General features: G+C 36.8%; 1 protein-coding gene across 1 annotated transcript in view; it reads left to right on the forward strand.

The window, feature by feature from the left end:
* VPS13B (vacuolar protein sorting 13 homolog B) overlaps positions 1 to 24,328 on the forward strand; it is a 593,664-nt gene that overhangs the window by 226,221 nt on the left and 343,115 nt on the right. The window contains exons 22-23 of the mRNA XM_008148507.3: positions 14,681 to 14,808; positions 23,110 to 23,344. Coding sequence (XP_008146729.2) covers positions 14,681 to 14,808; positions 23,110 to 23,344 — 363 coding nt within the window. The remainder of the gene's footprint in view (positions 1 to 14,680; positions 14,809 to 23,109; positions 23,345 to 24,328) is intronic.

Genomic DNA, 24,328 nt, shown 5'->3' on the forward strand with positions numbered 1-24,328 from the left:
TCGTATTGAAAAAATTTTTATATTTTTGCCGAAACCAGTTTGGCTCAGTGGATAGAGCGTCGGCCTGCGGACTCAAGGGTCCCAGGTTCGATTCTGGTCAAGGGCATGTACCTTGATTGTGGGCACATCCCCACTAGGGGGTGTGCAAGAGGCAGCTGATCGATGTTTCTCTCTCATCGATGTTTCTAACTCTCTATCCCTATCTCTTCCTCTCTGTAAAAAATCAATAAAATATATTTTAAAAAAAAGTTTTATATTTTCAATAAATCAAAACCCACTATTAACCCTTTGCACTTGCTTGCTTTTTTCTTGATTCCTTTATTCTACTCGGGATTTATTTTTTTAAATACCCCAGATTTTACAAAGCGTGGCAGTAGAATAAAAAACTGGAGTTTCTTTTCATACAAACTTATTTATTTAATGTAAGAAAAGCCCAAATAAAGGAGGAGGGATGGAGGGAGGGAAGGGATGGGCTACCGATGCTAACCGTGTTGAGTAACACTCGACATCCGAGTGCAAAAGGTTAAATGTCTGTAATGGGCAAGACTGTTGTAAATGACATTGAGGGTAGACATATTACTAAGACATAATGTCTGCCTTTGAGAAATTTAAAATATGATTGTGTACATAAGGAAGTTCAAATGATCATTTGTGGTTTAGAGGAGAAGTTAGTATTTTCTTCATATTTGACAGCAACAATAAATATGCTAATATACATTTTTGTGAAGTTTTATACATAACTATTATTATTCTGTGCTCTATTACTTTCCAAAAATATGATGTTATGTTTATTTTATAGAATTTTTAGTTTTTCACCTCTCAGTATTGACAAGCTTTTACTCTGTTGAGATTTACTTTATCAATTGATAAAAATGCCGATGCTTATTTTTTTTTTTTTGTATCATAGGAAGATTATCTGTAACTTGCATTAAGTTTTTAATATAGAATTAGATATTTTTTCCTTTAGTTACCATCTCTTTAACTGGTATTTACATAAAGGCCTATAAATATCACCTGTAAATAAAATAAATGTCCACTAAGTGTCAATTGATAAAAATAAATTTAATCTTATATACATATTAACCACATATTTTGGCCTCCTGTTTTACTATTTAGTCCTGTTCTTTTTAAATTTTTAATTTTTTAGAATTGATTTTAGATAGAGGAAGAGTAGGGAGGGAAACAGAGAGGGAGAGGGAGAGGCAGAGGGAGAATGAGAGGGAGAAGGAGAAGGATGGAGGGAGGGAGGGAGAGGGAGAGGGAGAGGGAGAGGGGAGAGGGAGAGGGAGAGGGAGGGAGGAAGGGAGGGAGAGAGAGAGAGAGAGAGAGAGAGAGAGAGAGAGAGAGAGAGAGAGAAACATCTATGATGTGAAAGAGAAACATTAATTGCTTCTTTCTTTACATGCCCCGATTGGGAATTGAATCCACAGCATGGGTATGTGCCCTGACTGGAAATCGAACCTGCAACCTTTTGGTGTACTGAACCATGCTCCCATGCTCCAACTAGCTGAGCCTCTGGCCAGGGCTATTCCTCTTCTTTAAATCATATTTAATAATTGATGTCAAGTAATGGTTAAAGATGGGTAAAGGTGACAGAAAATTCTTACTTAAATGAAATTATATGACATAGAACTATATAGAAATATCATAGATTTTAGAAAAATGTGCATTTGCTATGCATGGAGAAGTTTTTTATCTAAATTTACATCTATATCAGTTACATATTAATTTACAAATGATATCAGTTAATATCCAAGATGTATTTTGCTTTCGTATACTTATTTTAATAGGAAATTAATATTAATTTTATATTGAGGAAAGTGATAAATCAAAAAACATAGCTTTCTATCATTATTATTACTTTATAGAATATGAAGATGTATATAAACAACACGTTATTCTTTATTTTAAATTATAAGAACTGTGGTTCTTTGCTTTTGAGTTGTGGTATTTCCCCCTATCTCTACAACACTTAGGTTAGATATCTGACAGGCAGTCTTTTTACAGGTAAGGTATTAGTACTTCACCAAATATCGATTTTTACCCAAGCTAGCTTAACAATTAACAGTTGTCAAACTAATCCCCTGTGCTTGCCTTGTTTTGGCACTGTGAGCATTTTCAGGAGGTGAGACGCCCTGGTGAAAAGAATCTTTATTCTTTATGATGTGCATGTCTTCCCCCTTGGATGCCCCCATTTGTACTTTCCTGGGAACCTTGGTGGTAGTGCTCTCCCTTTCCTTGAGAATGCTCCTTGCCAACCAAAAGCTCTCAGTAGAATTAAGTTTCAAAAGGTTTTGTTTTCCTTTTAATTAGGGTATATAGTTCCTGTTTGGTTTTAAATTAAAAATGTTTTATAAGTCCTTTGAATGTTCACCTACTTCTAAATGTAGTTATCATTGTTTTTATGATTATTTACATTGCATCCTGAACTATAATGAATTTGGTAAGGTATTCAGAGCCTTTTGCACCACTTTTTTGTTGCTTTTGTTTGACTTTTTCCATCTTTACCTTTTTAAGTGTACAGTTCAGTAGTGTTAAGTATATTCACATTGTTCTGAAACACACATTTTAATTTTTAAACGGAACTTTACAATGGAGAAATGTTTGTATTAATTTTTGCCTGAATTCTCACTAACTTTTTTTTTTTAATTTTTATAATCTCAACCTAAAGTCCAATGTTGTTTTAAGTTCATCCCCAACAACTTATGTAGTGTTTTTGGCACATGGTGACGAAGGCTAGCTGATAAAACCAGGCTTGATTTTGGTTTTTAATTATTCAAGATGAAGCAGACATCTTCTTCCAGTCTCAATTAACCAGGGTAAAGCAGCTCGCTGCCCTGGAACATGTGACTGATGACTGGAATGTGTTGACAGCAGAACAGCCCTGTTTTACTGATACAGGCACGTAGGGCAGGCCAAGCCAGGATCAAGTCATGTTTCACATGAAGATAATATATTATTACAGAACTCCAAATTATCTTCCAGAGAATCCGTATACCCTTCAAAACAAGGAAACCCTAAAAGATAAGACATCTGTTTACCCTCTGTTTTGGAAACCTTATGAACATTAATTTGGGGCTCTTGACAAAAATGTCTGTAATGGAAATGAAAACTGTAAAAAGCAGGATACTCCATAAATGATAGCTTTAAAAAAATACTATTTATTATCATCAAGTCTAAAGCTCTGCAAGTACACAGTTAAAATAATAGAAGGCCTTTTAATTTGACTCATTAAATATACCAAAACAATAAAGATGTGATCATTATTGATTTAAAGTTTAGGAGATAATGCCACAAATGAAAAGTATGGAACTTAAACCTCTGACCATGATGGAGTAACAGGGATTTGGATTATATTCTTGCTGTAAATAACATATGGTCAAAGTATATGGGAGAAATAAAAGTTTGTGCACATTGGACAACAGGCAGTATAGGACTATGCTCCTTCCACAGAAGGGAAATGAATGAGGTGAGGGCTAGGCTTGCCCTGGCTTTCTGGTTGAAGGCACATTCCAGACAATTGAGCAGAGTGGGATATATCAGATTAAGCTCAGCTGTGTTGCTGAATTGAAGTTATGGGAAACACAGGGATAGAAGTATAAGGAGGCAGAGATGACTGGAAATTAGGGGACAAAATTCCAGAGAGAGAAAGCTATTCAGTGAAAGAGTTCCAGAAAGCAGCAATGGAGTTCTTGAGTATTCACGAATGAGTGAGATGTATAGGATGAGACACCACAAGATTGGACATAGGATGACTAAGGAGCTGTGAACTGAATAGTTCTCAGAGCTCACACAGGGCTGGAAGGCATTCACATTCCTACTGTCCATAGTATACAACTCTTAGGAGTCATTCAGATCATCGTAGAGAGAACTCAGAGCAGCATGCCTTAGTAGTGGAGCTAACCTATCCACAGAGTAAAGGCTACCCTAGACCCACCTTTAACAAGCATTACAAAAGGAACAAAAACCGTGACCAGGTTAACTGCTGGCAGAATGAATCCCAGTGCTATTAAGAGGAATACAACAAGATACAGTCAGGTAACAACTTAAAAATCACAATGTCAGCCATTTAATTCGATATACAGAAGATGTATTATAGACTTGTACACCTGAAGCCTATATTTTATTAACCAATGTCACTCCAATAAATTCAATAAAAAAGAAGAAAAAAAGAACTAAAAACAAAACAAGAAAAACCAAAAAATTATGAGATGCAAAGAAACGGCAAATTTTGACTAGGAGAAAAAATAACCAACAGAAATAAATTGAGAAATGACATAGATGATGGAATTAGCAAGTATATTAAAACTTGTACATTAAAACAGACTTTAAAACTGTATTCAGGTATTTCAGAAAATATTAATACATTTTAGAGAGAAATGAAACATATAAAAAAAAATCAAGCCTATCTCTAGAGATGCAAAATCTGAAATGAGAGCCTCCCTGAGTGGAATTAGCAGTAGAGTAGACATTACAGAAGACGTAGTCAATAAACTTGAAGACATAACCATAGAAGAAAGGAAGAAAAATGTACTGAGTTTTAGTGAACTGTGGGACAATAATTAATTAGGATAGTCAAGGAAGGCCTCATTGAAAGTCCATATTAGCAGATGCTTGAAGCAGCTGAGGGAATGAGCCATGTGAGTATCTGAGAAACGATCATGTGGGAATGAATACACACGCACACACACATGCACACACGCGCACGCATACACACACATACACACATGAATAAGTTATATCCCTTTCACTTTATAATTAAGGAGATTGAGTCATAAAGAGGGCAAGATCCCTGGGCCCAGATCGAACCTGCAACCAAGGTATGTGCCCTTGACCAGGAATCCAACCCCCAACCCTTCTGCACACGGCTGATGATCTTACCACTGAGCACACTGTCCAGGGCTAGTCAGACTTTTTAAATGAAAGTTCGAGATTATAGTAGTCATTCTGTGATTATCATTTGCCTTCTCTCGTTCCTCACTGGTGGTTTATAACCAGCTATAAAAATCAGGTCTATACAAATGCAGTCATCCACTATTTTCCTTCTAATACCTAATAATTAAGCAGCCAATTGTAGTGTGTGTGTGTGTGTGTGTCTTTCTTTTTTTTCTTCAAGGAATTGTTCTAAAATTTCAGTCCAGTTCTATAGGATGAATATAGTGAAGAGTTTTGCATTAGTGCTACCGACATGGATATACTGGAAACTCCTAACCTCTGTGATCAGCAGGGAAGGCTCTGCTTCTCTTTAATTGGGTGCCATTTTGATAAGACTCCAAGTTAAGACATTAATATTGGCATATATTTTTTGTTTCTTGATATGTTCTTAATTATATCTCAGTTATTGATGCTTCTAATAAAAATTATGATGTTTCAGATGTTTAGTTTTTTGTCAGGCATATGGAAATACTATCTAATTTAGATCTCAAAGAGAAATATGAAAAATTCTGAAATTTCCAAAAGCACTTTGTTTATATTACAGATAGCGAAAGGTTTCAGACTATTTTTTTTTTTAAATCTTTCATTTGATAATGGACTTGAGTTATCAGGTAGAATTTTTCTAATTGCATTTTTTTTCTGACTTCATTTCAAAATATAGTATTTTTAAACTAAGCAAGAGTTCAAGAAATGTAGCTATAATATTTAAGATTGTGTTAAGTTTGGCTGAAATGTTAGAAAACACTCAGTAACAGTAGTTTGAATTTTATTTGTCTCTCATGTGAAAGCTTGGGTAGGAACCCCAAGGTGTTAGAGCTCTTCGAGTTCAGGTGCTTTCCCATTCCATTATGGGTGGCCTCAAATGCCAGACTTGCCTTATGGTTCACAGTGGATGCTTCAGTGGTTTAGCATATCTGCATTTCAGTGAGCAGTAATGAGTGAGGGGAACTCCCTATCTCTTTAAAAACTATACAGAAGGTGCACACTCCACTTTTGCTTATACACTCTTGGCCAGAACCTAGTCACATGATTATATTTAGCTGCATGGAGGTGTCAGGAATGTAGTTTGTATTCTTTAAGGCCGTCTGCCTGGATGAGTCGTGTGGGTTCTAGCTAGGAAAGAAAGGGAGAGTGAATATTACAGGTGACTTAGCAGTTTCTGCTACAATAACTTAAATGTCACAAGCTGAGTTTGGGAAGAGAATTTGAAAATAAATATTTTCCTGTTAGTGGGGATATCAGAAGACAGAGCTGGTAAAAGTGTTTTCATGTCTGAGTTGTAGCTTGGATCTTACACAATGAGAGGTATAGGTTTGGTAGTCAACAACATGAATCATAGTCAGAGCCACAGACCCTGTGTGACTTCTCAGGGAGACCATACACAGCAAGGTGAGAAGAAAGCTCAGTACACAGCCTGAGCAACTTTCTCATTAAAGGGTCAGAAAAAGGAGCCAGTGGGGGAGATTGAGAAACTTCATTCTGAGAAGTAGACAACAAAGGTAGGTGGGTGTGTGTGTGTGTGTGTGTGTGTGAGAGAGAGAGAGAGAGAGAGAGAGAGAGAGAGAGAGAGAGAGAAAGAGAGAGAGAGAGAGAGAGAGAGAGAGAGAGAGAGAGAGAGAGAGAGAGAGAGAATAGAGAGAGAATAGAAAGGAGTGTCAAGCCCTTCCCAGGTGCTCAGTTGGTTGGAACATTGTCCTGTACACCAAAAAGGTTGTGGGTTTGATTCCCAGTCAAGGCACACACCTAGGTTGGGAGTTTGATCCCCAATCAGGGTGTGTACAGGAGGCAACCAATTGACATGTCTTTCTCTCTCTAAAAATCAATAAATTATATCCTTGAGTGAGGATTTCAAAAAAGTGTCAAGATGATGATGGTAAGTAACTGCATGATATACCGTAAGAGTTGTAAGAACTGGGAGGCTGAAAAATGCACTTGACCAAGGTCATTTAGCCCAAGAAGCTTTAGTTGTTAGGGAATGAATGGGAATTGGGTACATAGAGACAGCTTATATATATCACTCATTCAGGAAATCTGTCTATACAGACACTTGGGTATGCCTATTGCTGTAGAGAGGTAAAGAGGAGAGAAGGAAAAATTGGAGATTTAGTGAAGTTGGTGGTAATTTATACAGTGAGATCACAGATAAAGCAGAATATAAACTAATGTAGGTTTTAACATTTAAGAGAATTGCCTTTTTCTCTGAGTCAGAGGTAAGAAGATAAGAATATATACTGTTATCAGTCAATTTAGTTAATCTTCTCTCCTCAAACAAATATCTATTCAGGATATCTATTGTTTTCCTTGCACTGTTTCAGAGAATGTAAGAGGCGAGGAAATGTGTGTTTTGAAGGTAAGCCCCTTGTTTTTCACATGTAAGAAATATGTTCCTTCTGCCGAAACCGGTTTGGCTCAGTGGATAGAGCGTCGGTCTGTGGACTGAAAGGTCCCAGGTTTCGATTCTGGTCAGGGGCATGTACATTGGTTGCGGGCACATCCCCGGTAGGGGTTGTGCAAGAAGCAGCTGGTCGATGTTTCTCTCTCATCGATGTTTCTAGCTCTCTGTCCCTCTCCTTTCCTCTCTGTAAAAAATCAATAAAATATATTTAAAAAAAAAGAAAAAAAAAAGAAATATGCTCCTTCTAAGAAAATAAGGCATGACATTACACTATACCTTCTTTTAAAAAAACCACAAACAGCATGGCTAGCGTGGCTCAGCGGTTGAGCATTGACCTATGAACCAGGAGGTCAGGGCATATGCTTGGGTTGCGGGCTCAATCCCCATTGTGGGGCATGCAGGAGGCAGCCGATCAGTGATTCTCTCTCATCATTGATGTTTCTATCTCTCTCTCCCTCTCCTTTCCTCTCTGAAATCAATAAAAACATTTAAAAAACAAAACAAAACAAAGGACAGTTTGATATGTTACTTGAAGTTTGAAGGTCCTTTAAGTCTTTAAGGAATCATTCTATCCACAGGAAGTAGTATAGTACTAGGATGGCTTCAAGTAGGGAGATTTTCAATTTTTGCTAGTAATAATTGCTCCTGAATGCACAGATGTATTTTGGATTTCTAATTTTTAAGAATTGTGGATTAGAAATAAAATGGGTCACATCAAAATAGTTATTCATCTAAAAGTGCTTAATCCATTCTTCATTTGGTTAAGCTTGAATGTTGAACAAGTACATTCTTAAATACAGTGTGGAATTAGTATTAATGTACAAGAGATATATTTTTGTGAATTTTTGTATAAGTTTCTCACTTTAATCAGATAGTTTAGCATAAAATTCCATTTCAGTGTAATTAGGTATTTAATTTCATTATAAAATATTAAATTATGAGAGTAGACACTAATACATAATGTACAATGATTTTATCCTGTGAGGGATAAAATGTGCTTTAAATAATATTTCTTTCTTTGAATAGAAGGAGGTTTAAAATGAAATGAAATACATCTAAATAAAACAACTTGAAAATATCACTCAGAAAGTAATCAGAGTACTTAATGAAAATATAGATTTATTAAATTGTTTTTCCTTTTATACTTTGTAAGAAAATTTATTTTTATTTCTAATCCTAAAATTTACAGAAAACTATAAGTTTTTTCTACATTATTCTGAGCTTACCTTCTAAATTAGAAAGAACTCTCTGATTGCAAGCGATAGAAACAATATTCAAATGATTTTAAGTAAAAAAAATAAAAAAGTCAGTGATATATATCAATTCCTATAACCAAAATAGTAAAAAAGGCAAAGACAAATCTTTTCTTTGGAATGGCCTATAACCAGACTGCACATCATCAGGACTTTGTCTTCTCGAGTTCGTTTAATTTTCTTTTACTGAACATAGGTTTCTTGACACCCCTGTGTACACACACAGCTATGGCACCTCTGGACTCACATATGTAACTCCCTATGACCAAAGAGGAAGAGATGGGATCCATTACCGTTTGAAAACATACCTGAGGAAGATTTTGTTTGGTCTATCTTAGATCATGTGCACACATCTTAGACAATCATTGGGGCCAGGGAAGTTAGGTACTACGATGGCCCAGTGGCAGCCTCGGATGGGTCATGCATCCACCTCCGTGTTCAGGGGCATGAGGTGTCTTACCAGGAAATGTAGGTATAGCAGATACATGGCTCCTGAGGATGTGAGTCAGTCATCTATTCCAGTTAATGTCTACTAAACTTTCTCTTTACGGTTAGTCTCAGGAAGTTTAAAATATAGTATTTTGATTATATAATGCTTAGACTAAATCACATTCACATATTTCTTTTTGGTAGGAATAAGGTAAATGGATTATGAGGGTGTATTGTACACATGAACTGGGGGACAGAGGGAAAAGAACCTAGAATAGAAAGACTTGGTATTTATAAGATGGATTGCAGACTTTATAACATTTTTTTGTTTGTTTATTAACCTAGAATTTGTTCAATTAGTGGAAAGGAATTAGGAAGTGTTTTTGTTGTATACAGTTTTGAACAATACAGTTTTGCTTTAAACAATTTATTAATTTTGTAACTTCGTTTTACTGCAAATGTTTTTTTCTAGTGATTCCTTAATTTTAGTTAACATATGACTTAAACTGAGTTAATTTTAAAGTTGTTTGAGAGCACATTGTGATGATAATGAGTACATTGAATTTTTTTTAATATTGAGTTCTACTACTTCTAGTTTTTACATGAACTGGCCAGAATTCAGCAAAAATTCAACCAAATTGTTTTGTATGCAGTCTCCCTCCACCTCCCCTTTGTAGCAGTCAGAACAAGATTATAGTTTCCAGATGAAATTCTGAATGTCACATAGTGATGACATATATTTTCCTGGTTGGCTCAGCATGAGATGCAATTTTGCATGCCATGTCACGCTGACTTGCAGAATCCAAAAGCCATTATTTCCCGAGGGGCTTTCAGGAGTGATAGTATCAAATGGAGTTTGTATTTTGATGAAATGTCTCAGGCATTATTGCAGTTTCTATGGCAAGTTGTTTAAAGCTTTATATGTTATCTAAACTCCAGAAATTTAAAAATAGTATTACTATGTAAAGGTCATTTTTTCTTCAAGCTATTTGAATTTATATTGCCAAATAGTTGCCAAAAATAATGATTAGCATAAAATATAGATCAAGAATTAGGAAGATATGTTAGAAAAACCAGTAGACTGGGGACCAAAAAAACCTTGGTTTTGACCTTGGTCTAGTGCAGGCGTCCTCAAACTACGGCCCGCGGGCCACATGCGGGTGTTTTGCCGTTTTGTTTTTTTACTTCAAAATAAGATATGTACATTGTGCGTAGGAATTTGTTCATAGTTTTTTAAAAACTACAGTCCGGCCCTCTAACGGTCTGAGGGACAGTGAACTGGCCCCCTGTTTAAAAAGTTTGAGGACCCCTGGTCTAGTGTGTCAAGATAACCCCAGAAAGCCACATTTTCTTTATTTATAAAATGTTAAATATACCCAATAATATCTCATAGATTTAAATCTTCTTATAAGACTTAAGGAGAGGACTTAAGTAAAGTAAGGTATATGAAAGTTTTTTAAAATAATAAAACACAATTCAAGCCCTAGCTGGTTTTGCTCAGAGGTTAGAGCGTTGGCCTGCAGACTGAAGGGTCCCAGGTTCGATTCCGGTCAAGGGCATATGCCCAGGTTGCGGGCTTGACTCCCAGTTGGGGGTGTGCAGGAGGTAGCCAATTAATGATTCTCTCTCATCACATGTTTCTCTCTCTCACTCTCCCTTTCTCTCTGAAACAAAAATATCTTTAAAAAATAAAAATATAATAAAAATAAAAGTAATAAAGAAGGAGAAAAAAACCCCACAATTCAAATAGAAAGTAAAGATCACGTTTTTAATACCTTTTTTTTTTAAGAAGCACAGTTTTATTTTTAAAAAATATATATTTTTATTGATTTCAGAGAGGAAGGAAGAGGGAGAGAGAGATAGAAACATCCATGTTGAGAGAATCATGGATCGGCTGCCTCCTGCAAGTCCCCCACTGGGGATTGAGCCCACAACCCAGGCATGTGCCCTTCACTGGAATCGAACCTGGGGTCTTTCAGTTCGCAGGCCGATGCTCTGTCCACTGAGCCAAACTGGCTAGGACTGTTTGTATTTTAAAAGGAGAAGCATAGGCTTCAAGCAAGGTGAAGCTTATTTCATCTATTGCCTTCTGACATGGAAGTAAATTTTACTTTTTCTTTTCTCTGTTTGATCTTAATGGTCTTAAAGTTGCCTTAAAGCTTAGTATTTCCATTCATGTCTACATAACATTTATTTCACTCTGATGATCTTTGTGTTTTACATTTGCCTTAACTCACTTGCTTTGTTATACCAGTCTCTCTCTCTTTTTTTAAAGTTGTCTCATGTCCAATTGCCTAGACATCTCTGTTCAGGTATGTTCCAGGCTGCTCAAGTCTAACATGTATGAAATCTGTACAACTATGTATCTCTCCCCGCAACACCACTGACCACGTTACTTAAGGCTGAAACCGAGGATTTATTCCAAGTGTCTCTTTTACTGTCCATTCTCCCTCTTAAGTTGTATCTTCAATCTTTTTGTTTTAGTCTGTTTGTATGCAGCATCCCTAGTCTGAGCCACATAATTTCTTGTACAGAGTAATGTAAGGCTATTCTAACTAGTCTCGCTGGTGTCAATTCTGTTTTTGTTGGGGGCGACCAAGCCTGCAGGGGAGGGCAGTTGGGTGTGACCAGGCTGGCAGGGGAGGGCCATTGGAGGTGATCAGGCTGGCAGGGAAGGGCAGTTGGGGGTGATTGGGCCAACAGGGGAGGGCAGTAGAGGGCGATTTGGCCGTCAGGGGAGGACAGTTGGGGGCAATCAGGCCAGCAGGGGAGCAGTTAGGCATCAATCAGGCCAGCAGAGGAGCAGTTAGGGGTGATCAGGCTGGCAGGCAGAAGCGGTAAGGGAAATCAGGCAGGCAGGTAGGTGAGTGGTTAGGAGCCAGCAGTACCGGATTGTGAAAGGGATGTCCGACTGCCCATTTAGGACCCATCCCTGTGGGATGGGGCCTAAACTGTCAGACATCCCCCAAGGGGTCCCAGATTGGAGAGGGTGCAGGCTGGGCTGAGGGACACCCTCTCCCCCCATGCATGAATTTCATGCACCCAGCCTCTAGTTTAAAATAATTGAACGATAATCTTTATTGCAGGTTTCCCAAAGTTAATTTAACCATTTCGTTTTCATGAGGAGATTAGTTGCTTAGCATTTTCTCTTCCCTATCCCCTCTTATCCCTCCTTTTTTTTCTTTTCCTTTTTCAGATAATGCTGCTGCTATTGAACATCCTTTATAAATTGTATGCATGCATTCATATATTTTAATATCTTATAGCATAGATTCTTAAAAATGGGATTACTTTGTAAAAAAATGCATTTTTAAATTCTGATACGTACAGATTGGCCCTTTGTTGTGATTATTTATATTTCCTGTATATGAAACCTTCTTAGAAGAGGCTTCAATAATGACATACAAATTCACTCATTACCATGTTTGCCAACATGACAGTTGAAAGAATGCCTGATTATTGTCCTAATTTTTGTTTCTTTGTTAGCAAGGTTGAGCATCTCTTAAGTTTATTGGCCAAATTATACTTTTCTTTGAATTATCTGTTCATAAATTTTATTTTTTTATAGTTGTTTATCCATTTGCCACCTTGATATCCTCATTTCTGTATCTAATGGAAATCTCAACTGACAGGACTTAAGTTTATTTTATTTTTTTCTCAGTTTTCCTCCTACTGTTTCATTCTTCCTATTGCTTACACCTAAAACCTTGGAGTCATCTTGGCTTGTTTTTTTTTTCCTTTTATTATCATCTTGTCCATCAGTAAATCCTCTGATAATAAATATCATGGTATCTATTACGATACTAGAGGCCCAGTGCATGAAATTCGTGCATGGGTAGGGTCCCTAGCCCTGACAAGTGATCAGGGCCAGTCTGTTTGGCGGGGTGGTCGGGTTCCTCCGCTAGCACACACTTGCTCGCTGGCCCTGCCTCCTGCTGCTGGTTGCCTCCCTCTGCAGGGTGACTGGCGGGGTGATCCGGGGGCCCCTGCTGACACCTGCCTTGGCTGGCCTGGGGTCTACGGGCTGGGGGTAGTTCCTGCATTGAGCGTCTGCTCCCTGGTGGTCAGTATGCGTCATAGCTACTGGTTGTTCCACCGGTCATTCTGCCATTTGGTCAATTTGCATATTAGGCTTTTATTATATAAGAAGATTAGCAATATTGCTAAAATGGACACAGAATTTCACCACTTCTTACTACTTCTTTTGCTGCTATCATCTCTCACAAGTTGTTTTCCTATTTTAATGTTTGATCCATATAGTATGTTTTCTGTATAGCAGCCAGAGAAATTCTTTCAAAATATGTTTAATTTCATGACTGTATTTAGAATCCACTATTATATCCCAACTCGCTCAGTGTAAAAGCCAACCTCCTTCTCAGGGCCTTTGTAAAGGGTTTGTATGATTGATCCCTGTTGATAGCTCCCGCCTTCTCTCCTACTCCTCTCATCTACTCTGCTTTAGCCATATGCTTTAGCCATACTTCCATCTTCTTTCCTGTTTCTTGATCATCCTAAGCACACACCTAACTTACCAGTTCTGCATTGTTGTTCTATTTGTCTAGAATACTCTGCTCATGGATCTCTCCCAGTCTTCTTTTAAACATTTTTAAAATTTCTAATATGCATAATGTGGTAGATATAGACTATGGAATTATACGTATGAGAAAGAAAGGTCTGTGCTCCTTGCTTTAAGGTCTTATAAATTTAAGTATAAATGCAAATAGATACCAGGTTGGGAGGAGAGGAAAAGTGTGAGTCTATATAGCAACTGTCATTCTCCTAGTGGTGATATGGCATCCCTTACCTTGGAGAACATTCTAGCAGCATCAAACTTAATTTAGTAAAAGTCTTGTAAAGCATGATCTGATTGGTGTATTTTATGCTACTTTAAAATTATACATATAAATTATACATTTATTTTATGCTACTTGAAATTAAACATATAAATTGTGTTTTCATTTATATAAAATGATTAAGTATATATGAATCTTCTAGGTATGTTAGAAATTATTAAATTATTTAAAGTAATTTATGAAATTTTACATTATAAAAACTGTTAAATCCCTAACATATTTCATATGAACAAAGTTTTTAATAACAGAGAATGAAATAATCACATTTCATTTTCTTAATATATAAATATGCCTTTTATGTAATCACATACTTCTTTTGGTTACCATCAAAGTCAATTTTTAGAATTGAGAGGTTCAATTGGTAAGCTTTTGTTATCAAGAATATTCACATATGGGAAGACCCATTTTCTATCAATTTTGGGTGAATCAGGTACCATGCAGTTGAATTTTTTTTTCAAGTAAAGGTTTTATTGAGAAATGGACAGATTTTTTTGGTTACAAGTTAATTTTTACAAAGTGAGTACATCTAAGTATTCAATAAATAAAACTCCTGTTGCTCCACAAACCTGTCTTTTAGTCATTAATCCCTGACAAGAGTAACCAACACCCTCCTGACTTTTAACAGATTCATTTTGCTTATTTTTAATTAGTTGCAAGTATCAGTAATTCTATAAGATAAAATGATCTATGCTATATGATAATCCCATGTAGTTTTAATTTTAAGCAAGGAAAGAAGTAACCTTGAAAATATTTTCTGTATATTTTTTAATTACCAGGTACATTTCTGTTAAATAACTAGCTGTTCTTAACCTTAGAATCCAGACCATTGTCAGTTCCTGTGAAGGCCATGCTGAGTATAACTGAAGGCTGTAGAAGTCCTGAAGAAAGGATGAAAGAATTTATTGGAGCAGTATGGAATGCTGTAAAGAGGCTTACACTGCAGGTAAAATAAAATTTAGAAATATCATGGTGTTAACTAACATGGCCCTTTTTAATTTTCAGCACCTTTTTATTGGTAAATATTTTCTCACTGGTAACACTTATGGAACCCATTTTATTTCCCTAATTTAAGATGAAGACTATTGGTGCACTTTGCATATTATTAACAAAATTGTATGAAACTCATATTACATGATCTTTCTGATAAAGTTCTAAAAATACACAAATTTTTGAGATGTTTCTTGAATTAAAAATTTAATTCATTTTACTTTTTTATTTCTTAAGCTATAAAAATAGAAAAATTTTAAGATGTACCTTGAATTAAAAAATTCACACTACATTTTTATTTCTCTTAAGCATTATTTGAAAGAATTTAAATGCCCAATGTACAGATCACATTCTTATCTCAGTACTGAGATAAAAACTTAGTTGGAATTATATTAAAATAAAAGGGTTATCTAAATATTTTCCCTACCTAGTCACAAATTTAATATGAAGATGGTAAATATAACTATTTACCTATTTGATTAGATATATCATGTTTTATGTGATGAAAATGCACAATTAAATGCTTATTGATTCTCACAGGAATTAGGTAAAAGTAACTCAACGGTTACACATTTTTTAAGGGTTTGTATAGAATTTTTTTCTCTTTGAATAAAATATGAAAGATTGATATCAAAGTCCTAAAATTTATTTCATGATATAAGTAGTTTTATTAAAAGTAACCTCATTCCATTTGTCCATTATACACAGCTAAAAATGACTAATTTAGTGTAACTACCCTTTATTGATATCATTTTAAGTAGTTGTGTAATAAAGGATTAAAAAAAGATAATATTATGTTACATGATTTTTTGACAGGTCTAGAAAAATCTTAAAATTTAAGATTCCAGATGATGTAAGAAATTTTATGGTTCTTGTAAGCTCACCGTAAGCACATGAACATTCCACAATGTCTGATATACTGGAGAACATCCTCTGCCCAGGTGAAGTAGCAGGGACCAGATTTATCTTGCTACTTGAAACAACCAAATATGGACAAAGTACGTTATATAAAGATTTCAAAACACTGGACAGTGGGCCCAGTTTCACTGATCCCCAGGAGGCCTAAGTGACTAATGGATTTGGAAAATGAGAGAAAGGATGCTAAGTGGTATTCCACGTTCTGGTTTTGGCTAGTGATGCCATTAATGATAGAAGAAGCTTTTCAGGCAGTGTTTAGGTCAGATAGGGAGATTGAATTTACACTTGCATTTGAAGTGCCTGTAAATTATCCAGCTACCTCTTAGACAGTAGGATATTCCTATCTATAGGTTAAAAAAGAGATTCACAGTAGAGATATAATTTTTACAATTACATACATACTAGGGGCCCAGTGCACGAATTTGTGCACCTTGAAAGGAACTGTGGGCCCTGAGGCTGCAGTGGGCACAGGGGCAGGTCTCGGCCCATCCTCAGCGCCCCTGCCCAGCCCCTCCCGCTGGGGCCTCCTGTCCCCTGTCTGCCGGCAGCCCCGCTCCTGCTGCTCCCACACTGGCAACCGCTGATGGCGGGAGCGATTGGGGCAGGTACCAGCAGTGGGTGCAAGCAGGCCGTGCTGCCCCAATTACCCCTCAGGATTAGAGGGAGGTGGAAAAGCCCTCAGGGGCGATCGGAGCCAGCAGCTGTCGCTCACACCTGCTGATGGCGCCGAGCGATCGGGGCTGGCACCAAGTGCCTTCAGCGGGTGCGAGCAGTGGCTCCGGCGCCAGCAGTGGGTGTGAGTGGGGCCGGCGCTGGCAGCAGGTGCAAGTGCTGGGCAGGACCGAAGCGAGCGGGAGCAAAGAATTTCCAGTAACCACCAGAGTCTTGCCCAATGACAGCGACCGGTGCCCTGCCTTGGTCTGCCGCCCCTGCTCACCTGCTCCACCATCCCACTGCAGCTGACGCCTGCCATGTTCCACGTGCGCCCCCTGGTGGTCAGCGTATGTCACAGCAGTTGGTTGTTCCGCTGATCGGTCTATTTGCATATTAGCCTTTTATTATAAAGGATGGTTAAAACCAGGTGGATGGGTCATTCAAAAAAGTATGGAAAGTTTAGAGAGCAATGGGCCCAGGGAATACCACTTTTAAAGTAGTCAGTAGAAAAGACAGTGTCCTTGAAAGAAACTGTAAGGGAGTGATCAGAATGTAGCAGGAAAGGTGGGAGAGTTAATAAAGCCAAAGATATGTAGAATTTCTACCAGCCAGTGGTCAGCAGTATCAAATTCTGGATGTTAATTATGAGCTTTACTTTGCTAATCTGCAATATGAAATGGTTAGATTAAATAATTTTTGGTTATTTCCAATTCTAACATTTTTGTGAGATTCTTTGTTTTGTTTGTTTGTTTATTTTATAATGATGTAGTACCCTCATTAGTTTATCACCAACAGTAAAGTTAATAGAATATGACATTATGGATAAGTTATAAATAGAGGTACTGATGTTTCTAATTTTTTCTTCTTTTTTAAAATTTTAATAATCTTGAATATGATCTAGGTCCTTTACTTGTCTCATCCTAGTCTCAGCCCTGTATTATACATGCTATGTATTTAGACATTTCCAATATGAATGTATTATGGAAAAGTTAGAAGATAAAAACTTGATTAAATGATTAAAAATGGGCCCATAAAATTGTGAGGTATTTTTTTTTAGAGTAGTTTCCATTTTCCAAAATGTTTTATGAACCAAAATATAAAACAGAAAACCCTGAAGTTGTCATCAGATAAAACAGAACATCATAACTTAAAGCCATCAAAGGATTATGCTTTTAGTAGAAGTTTGAACAAGTAAATGTGTTTGGAGTCAGAGTTTCTGGGAAGTTGATTTTGAAGCCAAAGTTGATATTTTCTAAGCCCATGTTCTTTTTTATTTATGATAGAAAGACTTAAATTGCATAAAGACATAAACAATATTTGTTTTTCAGTTGGAAATGGAACTTTCACACTTCATTGTAGTGGGTTTTATAGTACTACATGGATTCTTGAACAATTTTGTAAAAAATATGAACTTGATTTTGGGGCCTTTCCACAATAGATTAACATAAACTCAATTGTTCTTTGCAGTTTTTCTTTATCTGCTGAAGCAAAGATCCTGTGTTTTATACTTCAAACACTACCTTTTTGTTCAGAAGCACATAATTGGTAGTGACATGCAGTTGACAAAATAAAATTCTCTGGCCTGGAATTCACTAATAAAGGAGAACATTGCTTTGGTGTTTGCCAAGATCAGCTCAGTTTTCCCCTGTTTTACATTGAAGATAATGTTGCTGTCCCATGTCATTTCCTGGGTGTTTTTTTTGTACATTCTGAAGTCTTCTGAGTGTACAGTATAGTGTAATGGACTATTTTCTATACTAAGCATCATTGTCTCCCTTTTTTTTTCTAATAATGCTCTGATATTCCTTTAGGGAACGACTTCCCACAGTGTGTATGATTTTTCTTTAGAGTACCAAAGTATTTCAGGTACCACATAATCAGTTAAGGTAGACCAGTTGAATTTTTTCTCCCAGGAATTACATATAAACTATGACCCATGATTCTGCAATCATACTGCATGATGCACTTGATGTTCTCATGTCCATTGGACTTCCTGGCTCCGGGATTAAGTAACATCAGGCATTTCAGACTAGACCAATCGGTGATTAATCATCTTAATTTTAAAAGTTAACTTTTTTACATATAATGCTTAAAACTTTGCACACAGGACCTTATTTTTTATTTATACACATTGAGAAAGTAACAACAGTTGCATGACAATTTATTAGCAGGAGGAAGTCTGGAATACAAATCTAAGAGTCTCTTTATGTCTTTCCCTGACAAGTATAGGCAGAGTATGGAGATTTATAACACTCACTCTGGAAAAGAAGAAACTAGGGTTCACTTTTGAGGTTTTTAACTTAATGCCCTAAATGAGTATACATTTAGATTTCTACTACATATCACATACCCAGAGTATTTTCATAGTGTATTGAGAATTTATAGAATAGCAAAACTGTGATTTGGGCAATGTTTGTATATTTGTTGTAGTACAAATGGAATGCTTTGGTCACTCTGTGTACGTATATAGTTCATCCACAAACAACAGCATTTTAAAACAAAAGGACTGTGAACATCTTCTCTAAGTCCCTGAGGGCTAATGTGTTTTATGGATCTGGCTTGTAGTAGATATTTAGTATATGTTTATTGACTTTATTTACTTATCAAACATTTAGGTGGAACTTATTACATCTTTATGTCAATGCTGATTTCACTCCACTTACACATGAGAAGACTGAAGTCATGAACAAGTTAAATAACTTGTCAAAGGTCCCAGGCTGGAGTTGAACCCATCTGTTGATAAGTCAGTTTTTTAAATTTCCCTAAAAATTACCCTGGCCCAGTGGCTCAGTTGGTTGGAATGTTGTCCCATGGACCAAAAAGTTGTGGGTTCGATTTTTAGTCAGGGCACATACCTAGGTTGTGGGTTCATCCCTTTCTCTCTCTCTCTCTCTCTCTCTCTCTCTCTCTCTCTCTCTCTCTCTCTCGCTCTCTCTCGCCCTCTCTCGCCCTCTCTCTAAAAATTAATAAAAACATATCCTCTGGTGAAGATTAAAAAAAATAAATTACCTTACCAGGTTGTCTCTGTGGAATGAAATGATGAACATCATCAAACAATTTTTTTTTTTTTTTTTTAGTTAACATCTGTATCTGATGCTAACTAAAATAATTGTGTTCATTCATTTAATGCCTGGTATATGCTAGGCATTATAGTATGTATTAACACTGTAGAGTGAACAAAATAAGCCATGTTTAGAATTATAGAGCTTGTGTTCTGGTGAAAATTCTAAGGCTATAAGTATTTAAAAACCCTATTATTTCAAGTGTTGTTTGCTTTTTTTTAAGTGTTGGGACTATGTCTTTGTCTCTGTGTTCCCGTTTTCCATATCAGTTCATGGTAAATATTAAAGAATTCTGAATAAAAAAAGAAAATGTGAATGAAATTACACCCTGAAGTATTTTCTTATTTTTGTTTTTTTAAAACTGTTTCCTGAAGAATAAAATAAGTTCATACAGAGAACGTTTCATTCTGTAGAAATTTTGCAAAATATAATTATCACTAAAGTTTTAAGTTTTAAGAAGGAGAAACATGTTATTTGGGGGATAAGAAACAGGACCATTATTTAAAAGAGCAGATGATATGGAATAATAATTAGAGCATTTATATATGAAGTGTCCTCTTCATGGGCTAAATAAAATATTCAGGTTAATATGTAAATGGAACCTACCTTAGTCTCTTCTTTTTACCTGAGTTATATCACAGTATAGAGCACACAAATTAGAAAAGTCTAAGTTTACCAAACCTTTGCATATGGTGGTACACAATAGCATGTACCACATAAACTTAGAACTTCTGAAAAAAGTGCATGACACTTGTTTTATTTATTAAAATAAGAATACTGAGTAATTTCTACTTTTATTGGTTTATCCTGGGCATATAATACTTAGATATGTAGCCCTTGACCTAATAGGAATCAAAATAGAGGTGGTTCTACTTCAAGAATTTGTAATAATCCCTTCACTTTAACACATGAATGTGTTCAATATTGGGGAAAGAACACGTTGCTACCAAAACTGAAATAAGATCCTTGAAACAGAAAGGATGTTGCCATGGAAAAATGAAGTAACACTCAGTGCAGCTGTGATGCATTAATGAATAGGATATTTTTTTAAAAGATCATTTGTGTTTGGTGTGGCTCAGAGGGTCCCAACCAGATGGTTTCCATGAACAGGATCTGACCCCCAGTTTGAGGACTTCTTACTGGCAGATTACTTCATTTTCTTTCCCTTGGATTGTCAGATCCTTACATTAATGCAAAATTTAGTGCTGCAGATTTCTATTCACTTACACAAATCATTCAGCATTTTACATTAAAACCACAATTTTAGACATACAGTTTAACAGTTATTTTAAAAGTGTAAAAAGATTTATGTGATAGCTTTAGTATATATAATAGATGTAGCATTATAAGTTTGAGCAATTTGGATTTATGTATATGTTTTGGTTCTTATCACTAAAGAAATCCCCACAACATACGTTTTAGAAAGTTTATTTTTTAGACTTTTTTGTGTATCTTATGCAAATACACTTGATTCTGTCTGCATTGCTGAGGTTAAGTTTGATGAAATAACTTATTTCTGAATGAGTGGAATTTTAGAATTTATCGATTTTGGAAATTTAGGCCCAATTTAGATTTGTTTCTCAGGACTTATATGTATATATTTGTATATTGTGGCATAGTAACATTAATATCTCACATTATTAAAAGCAGTTTTGAGCATAGCATTAATATCTACATGAAGTGTTAAATACCGATTCTTCATAGTTTGACCTTATAACAGCAATTTATATAGGAGAATATGCTCTCAGTGTGCCATTTTAACTTGAGTAATTGAACATCAATAATGACTTAAGTTAAATATTTAAAAATTTAAATGTAATGCATCTGAGACAATATACACTTTATTTCAGAAAAATATGTTGTAATCTTAAATCAATTAAATACTTAACATCTACGCACTTACATTACCTGGTATCTAAACTGCAAGGTAAAATTCCAGAGCTAAGAAATGAGCTTATACTCCATGAACCAATGTATTTATTTTTGGGAAATTTTACTTATATTTTTTCTTCACTGAATTCATCAGTTTGCCCATGTACAGACTGTTGAAGCAAAGATGAGTTAAGTTTATTTAAAAGGCTGGCAAATTCTTTATTGTATCAAGGAATTCCAGACCTGTTACATATTGTTATGCTGTCACTAAGGAATATATTAGCTCCAACAGAAGTGATGTTACTGTATTCTTAGTTATCATTTAGAAAATATAGTGTCTTTCCTAATATAATTTGCTAGAATATCTAAGCATTTATCAAGGAAACAAATTTTATTTTCTGATATACTTTCCAATAATACCTTTATATGCTAGGTACTTATAGAAAGCTAACTGGTCATATTTTTCATTTTAAAAATAATTTAAGTATGTTAGCCTGTTTGGGCAATTTACTAACCAGGTACAGAATATTACTTTGTAAGAATCAATTGAGACTAGTAGATTTTAACCTACTTTGCATTTGAATTAAGAACTCATGATGAGATGAAGTCAGGTTTTGATTTGGTCTTGCTTAGCCTAAGTAACTACACTAGGGATAGGGAAGCATGAAAACTTAACATGAAATTAGTATAGGTAATAATTTGAAGTATGGTAATAGCAAGGAATGCACTCTGATTTTTAAGTCTTCTGAATTTTCTCCATTACCATGTATTTAACAAATGTGATATACTATATTGAGCCTTGGTATGCATGTACTAGTATATAAAAAGAGAAAGTATGTGATATAAACATGTTCTATTTTATTGTTTGCCTAGAGATATAATCTGAACATTTTAAACATTTGTTCTTTTAATTTGTAAAGTGAAAAAGGAAGGACCAAATTCATATAGAAATAACAGTTTGTGGGCTTTTTAAAAAAAAGTTTATTAATTATTTTATTTTAATTGAATTCATTGGCTAATATAATTATATAGATTTCAGGTGTACAATTCTATAATACATCATTTGCATATTGTATTGTGTGTTCACCACCCCAAGTCAAGTCTCTTTCCATCATCATTTATCCCCCCTATATCCTCTTCTCCCTCCCCCATCCCTCCTTCCCTCTGGGAATCACGATACTGTTGACTGTGTCTATGAAGGTTTTTATTTTATTTTATTTGTTTGTTGTTGCTTAATCCTGTTACCTTTTTTATCCATTTCTTCATCCTTCCTCCCCTCTGACAGCTGGCAGTCTGTTCCCTGTCTATGAGTCTGTTTCTATTTTGTTTGTCAGTTTATTTTGTTCATTAGATTCCACATATGAGTGAAATCATATGGTCCTTGTCTTTCTCTGACTGGCAGTGAGAGAAAGTAGGAGCAATAAAATGCTAGTCAGTTCTAAGGACTTAACTGGTGTTAACAAAATCTAATGAACTGCAAAAGGAGGAGGATTTTCTCACCTTTTTTGCCAGCACATTTCTAACTCAGTTATGTTTCTTGGAAAGAACTGTGGAAAGGCAGATATGTTTTCATTTCATGTCACTGTGCACTTTTGATCAAATTTATAGCAAAAAACAAATGCTTTGAGTATTGGACATTTTCTTTTTTATTTGCTTGCCTGTTTATTCTGGTAAAGATACCATGTTTGAGGGTCTGTTTACTCCCACATTTAGTCTGATCCAAACATTTTAATCCTACTTTTCTCTTCTAGCTTGAAGTACAGTCTTGTTGTGTGTTCATTCCAAATGATAGCCTGCCTTCCCCAAGTACAATTGTATCTGGTGACATCCCTGGAACAGTAAGAAGTTGGTACCACGGACAAACCAGCATGCCAGGAACCCTTGTGCTCTGCTTGCCTCAAATAAAGATTATTAGTGCTGGCCACAGGTGTATGGAGCCTCTGCAGGAGATTCCATTTGTCATCCCAAGACCCATCCTTGAAGAAGGTACATTTAAAGAAATTCTTTTTATGGTTGTTATATTTTACTAGAGGCCCAGTGTATGAAATTCATGCATGGGGATGTGTGTGTCCCCTCAGCCCAGCCTGCACCCTCTCAAATCTGGGACCCCTCGGGGGATGTCCGACTGCTGGCAGTTGGACATCCCTCTCACAATCCTGGACCGCTGGCACCTAATCACTCGCCTGCCTGCCTGGTTGCCCCTAATTGCCCCCCTTCCTCCCGCCAGCCTGATTGCCCCTCACTGCCTCTGCATGCCAGCCTGATCATCCCTAACTGCCCCCACTGCCGGTCTGGTTGCTCCTAACTGCCCCCCCCCCCGCCAGCCTGGTCACCCCCAACTGCCCTCCCTGCCAGCCTGCTCGCCCCCAACTGTACTCCCCCCTGCTGGCCTTGTTGCCCCTAACTGCCCCCCCCCCACCGGCCTGGTTGCCTCTTACTGCCTGCCCCCCTGCTGGCCTGGTTACTCCCAACTGCCCTCCTACCAGCCTGGTTGCCCCTCACCCGCCTGGTCACCCCTCCCGGGCCCCCGCCAGCCTGGTCGCCCCACACAGCCTGCTGTTCAGTCGTTTGGTTGTCCCACTAACCCCCTGCCGGCCTGGTCACTCCATGCAGCCTGCTTGTTCAGTCATTTTGTCACCCTCACTAATCCCCGTGCCGGCCTGGTTGTAGGCAGCCATTTTGTGAGGGCATGAGTGTTAATTTGCATATTACCTCTTTATTATATAGGACTAGAGGCCCGGTGCACCGACTTATGCACTGGTGGGGTCCCTCGGCCTGGCCTGTGGGGATCGGGCCAAAACCCACTCTCCGACATCCCCTTAGGGGTCCTGGATTGCGAGAGGGTAGTTCTTGTGTGACGCACCCTGGAATTGGGGCTCCCTCCTCTCTGGTTCCGGGTGCATCACTGGAGAACCATAGCTGCCAAGTCACTGCAGCTTGGCAGCTCCTGCGTTGAGCGTTTGCCCCCCT

Source organism: Eptesicus fuscus, chromosome 19 (genome assembly GCF_027574615.1).
Source record: "Eptesicus fuscus isolate TK198812 chromosome 19, DD_ASM_mEF_20220401, whole genome shotgun sequence".
Classification (NCBI taxonomy): Eukaryota; Metazoa; Chordata; class Mammalia; order Chiroptera; family Vespertilionidae; genus Eptesicus; species Eptesicus fuscus.